Raw genomic sequence first — 4569 nt, 5'->3', positions numbered from 1 at the left:
CTTCGAGCACCAGGAGAAAACTAGGCAAGTCTCTCTTAGCCTCATCCTCAAGGGTTGCATTCATTACCTCCACTTTATTCTACACCAATACCTTCATGCCTCTATAAGAGAGAGAGAGAGAGAGAGAGAGTGTGTGTGTGTGTGTGTGTCTTAAGACCTTTAGCATGGCCTTCTATCCAATTCATGCACTTTACGTTGTAAACTTCAATACAAGGAGCTAATGGGTAATAACTTTTGTTGTGTTATTACCATCATTTTACTCATATATATTGTTAATATTGTAATTACTTTTTTCAATCATTTTCCATTCATAAGGAATCTAGTAGACCATCGATTGTAAAGTCAAACCATAAAGGAGCGTTTATCAATGCCTTAGGGACACAATTCTTAATTTTACAATCATCCTCGTTAATAAGCATTCTACTAGGCCATTGATTGTATAATCAAACCATAAAGGAGTGTTTGACAATGCCTTAGCGACACAATATGTACTTTTAAAATCGAGGACGGCCAGAGGCAAGCACGCATGATGAGTAGGTGTCGGTAGTAATGTGCGTAACTTTCATAAGGTAAAATCTGTAGTAGAGACGGAATTACTCGAAAAGCGTGCGACGCAGACAAGTGAACATGCAGACGGCGTCATGTATGATGACGCTGAGCCGTATCTACCTAATGACGTCGCGACGCTAACCCGTCGCTACAGATCCCGTTAAACCTGTTGGCTGAGGATAATTAATTAGAGTAGGCGTCATTCAACGTATTGATCTAGCGGAATCGTCGAGACATGGGTTTCTCAAGAACAGCAGACAGGTAGACTTCCTGAACCTCATGGCGCCTGTCGACCTTGGGGCCGACGCCCCACTTGAGCTTGGTGTAGCCGAGAGACTCGAAGAGGGGCACGTAGGTCTGGTGGAGCTGGGGCTGGAGGCAGAAGAAGTGGTCAAGCCAGAAGATGCCGCCGGGGCGGAGGACACGGTCGATGTCGAAGAGGAGGAAGTGGAGGGTGGGGGTGGGGAGCCAGTTGCTGAGGACGTGCATGGAGTGGACGAGGTCGAGGGTGTTGTCGAGGAAGGGGAGGCGCTGGGCGAGGGTGAGGAAGAGGGGGACGAGCCCGCGGTGGGCGATGAAGCTGTTGAAGGGTCCGTTCAGATCCAGGGTGGTGGTCACCACCGTCACGTTATGCTCCCGCATGCGGGCTGCGAAGGTGCCCGGCCCGCCCCCGATGTCCAGTCCAATGCGGACCGACCCCCGCTTCAGGGCCAGGACCTCGCCCACCGAGAAGTCCAGCGGGCCCCCGGGCCCCGCCCATCGCCCCCTCTCCCGCCCGCCTTCCCCCAGGTCGAAGCAGTCCACGCAGTCCTCGAACCGCCCCTTCGTCCTCCTTCCCTTGCGCCTGTTCAGGCACTCGAAGCTCTTGCACGTGTACGCCGTCCATAGCACGCTCGCTTCCGGCGGCGTCTCCCACAGGCACGCCGGGTGCGCCGGCGGTTCCTCCGCGTAGCCCGCCGGCGACGCCGCGAAGCACCGCCTTCTGGGCAGCGGCTCGCAACCCTGCGCCATCAGGGATTGGGCCAGCGCCTGGTCGTCCGGGCACGGCCCGCCCACCTTGTAGTCCATGTAGCGCTCCAGGTCCGCCAGCGTCGCGCGCCCGCACGTGTGCCCCACCGGCGAGGCCATGCTCGCCGTTGCCAGCACTGCACTCTGCCCCAACGGCAGCTGCTTCTCTGACACGAACTCCCGCAGCTCCTTGCTCGCCGTCACCGCCCTCCCCAGGCTTCTCAGCACTGGCTCCAAGTCCCCTAGCTCTCCTCCAGCTCCTGCAGCAGCGTCTTTCCCTCCTGCCCCTAAACAGTAATTGCCACACCTCAGCTTAGACAGAAGCTCCTTCAGCTCGCTCCTCGCCCCCGTCAGCTCGCCTTTCGTGTGCCGGAGCTGCGCCTCAGTCGAGCTGAGCTGAGAGAAGAGACTGTCCGCACGTATCCCCGTTCCAGCGCCTTCCCTATTGTCAAGACCTGGCCTGGAAGAAGATGTGGCCTTGTAACCATGGCTCCACTGCCATGAGACGCCCATGTACAAGCTCACCACGTTTGAGCACACAAAAGCTAAGAAGAGGAGCAAGGAGCAGCGGAGGCTTGGCTGCAGGGCTGGCCTCGCTTTGTCCATGGCCTTCAGAGAATCATCCAAGGCCATGGGAGGTTATGAAACGCAAAACATTTATTTATGCCTACATTAGGTGTGTGATTCATCGGTGTATTTATGTTTCTATCTCTCTCGTTCACGTGAAGCAATTCCTGTTTGGAATAACTGAAGAGCTTGTCTCCACGTGATAATTGAGTCACTCCGTAAGACACGGACTTTACGACGGACAACACCCAGTCTGTAAAGAACACCATGCAAATGACAATCGACCTTCAACTTTCAACTTTCAAGACTAACTTCAAGTACTTTGCCTGAACACTCGAGAGCTAAAGCTAGCATTGAGCAAAATCCATTGTTCGAGGAATACATTTTTGGTAGAAGATTGAAAAAACTTTAACTCAAATCTCGGAGAAATCCTTGGATCAATTTCCACGCATTTGCCATTTTTATCAATAGAATTTGTTCAAAATCAAGCTTTTAAACATTATTTCTTAAATTTAAATGTTTTCTTTGAAACTACTGCAACTTAGTTTACATTAAAACTTAGTGTTTTATGAAGGTTGGTAAAAGCTCCAAGCCAATCATAATGAGGGAGAGTTTCCAAAGTGACTAATTTTTCTACTCAAATTTATGTGAAGTGTCACTTTTATCACTTCAAATGACAACCTTAAGCTTTCATAAAGCTTGCCTTTATCATCTTACTAACTTTTGGAATGGTAAGTTGCCAATGTTTTTAAAGATGTTTGGTCAAAATTTTTTGTTACAAAACCTTACATGTTGACCAATGATTTATCTAGTGGCGAAATGCAGTAACTTTTCTTACATTGATTATTAGCATATGTATCCATATATGATTTATAATCATTTGTTGATCATACACACACACACATACACATACACATACACATACACATGTATATATATATAGGGTGTGTATATATATATGATTTATCTAGTGGTGAAATACGGTAACTTTTCTTATCTCTACTATTAGTTAAGAGGAGGTGGGGGCGGGTGCCACGTAGTAGCCCCCGACCTCCCCTTGACTTTATCGCGGGGGTGCCATGCGTCCAGCACCCCCTTGTCGCGAAAAGGGCGCCCTCCTAAGTCATCCTCGACCTGCGCCCCCGCCTCGGTCGACGACCCTCCTCCTTGAGCTACGCACGAGTCCTGAATCCCCCGCCTCGACCGACGACCCTCCTCCTCGAGCTGCGCACGAGTCCCTGAGCATGGCGAGCTGCACAGCTCTATATAAAGAGCTGCTCCGACGAATCTGCCCGCGCTGCTCCGACGAATCTGCCTGCCCAGCTGATGATCATCTACCTGCCCAGTTGATGATCATCAATGTGAGTGTGTGTGTGTGTGTGTGTGTGTGTGTGTGTGTATGTGTGTGTGTGAGTGTGTGTGTGTATGTGCATGTGTATGTGTGTGTGTGAGTGCAACTGCGTGCGTGTGTGTTGGTGCATGCCATTGTGTGTACACATAGTGTGAGTGTGTGAGTGTATGTGCATGTGTATGTGTGTGTGTGAGTGCAAGTGTGTGCGTGTGTGTTGTGTGCATGCCATTGTGTGTACACATATCATGTGAGTGTGTGTGTGTGTATGTGTGTGTGTGTGTGTGTATGTGCATGTGTATGTGTGTGTGTGAGTGCAAGTGTGTGCGTGCGTGTTGTGTGCATGCCATTGTGTGTACACATATCATGTGAGTGTGTGTGTGTGAGTGTGTGAGTGTATGTGCATGTGTATGTGTGTGTGTGAGTACAAGTGCGTGCGTGTGTGTTGTGTGCATGCCATTGTGAAGAATGAGAGAGGGGGATGTGTGTAGGCATGTTAATAATTAATATGCATTATTACATTGCCAATGTTTATGATGCACTTAAATATATTTGACGTTACTCTCCAACATCATTTCCATTTTTCCATGTAGTTTTTGTACTATTGCTTTCGTCATCAACTCTACTCTTTCGTCATCGTCAATACTTCTCAAATGCATATCTCTCTCTCTTTCTCTCTCTCTCTCTCTCTCTCTCTCTCTCTCTCTCTCTCACACACACACACACACACACATAAAGTTAATTAGAAAGTTGACATTGTAGCACTTTGATCATGTGTCTGATTTAAGTATTCATGTAGGCATCTCTCTCTCTCTCTCTCTCTCTCTCTCTCTCTCTCTCTCTCTCTCTCTCTCTCTCTCTTTCTAAAAGTTATAAAAGTTAAAATTGCAATATTTTAATTTATTGGATGTTTAATTTTTTAATGTATGCATGTCATGTCTTTTGATATAAAAGTGTATTAATATTATTTCTTACTGTATTTATGTGTGTTATTAATTAATGTATTATGTGTGCCATTACATTGTTAAGATGTATTACGTGTTTTAAGTGTGTTATTAATTAATGTGTGTTATGTATTTTAGTATAAATGTGTGATA

The 4569-nt window shown here is 47.6% G+C and overlaps 1 protein-coding gene across 1 annotated transcript; it reads right to left on the bottom strand.

The window, feature by feature from the left end:
- Positions 1-363: 363 nt before the first annotated feature.
- On the bottom strand, positions 364-2242 carry LOC148038539 (putative methyltransferase At1g29790). Its single transcript, XM_087673235.1, has one exon. It carries the CDS (start codon positions 2188-2190, stop codon positions 766-768), a length of 1425 nt encoding a protein of 474 aa, XP_087529361.1. The 5' UTR covers positions 2191-2242; the 3' UTR covers positions 364-765.
- Positions 2243-4569: the final 2327 nt, after the last annotated feature.

The sequence above is a fragment of the Lygodium microphyllum genome, chromosome 3, assembly GCF_053477565.2.
Source record: "Lygodium microphyllum isolate KBCC chromosome 3, Lygodium_microphyllum_v1.1.10, whole genome shotgun sequence".
In the NCBI taxonomy this organism is placed as follows: Eukaryota; Viridiplantae; Streptophyta; class Polypodiopsida; order Schizaeales; family Lygodiaceae; genus Lygodium; species Lygodium microphyllum.
Note: the sequence above shows the minus strand (reverse complement) of the source record. Positions and strands in the feature narration are given on the sequence as shown.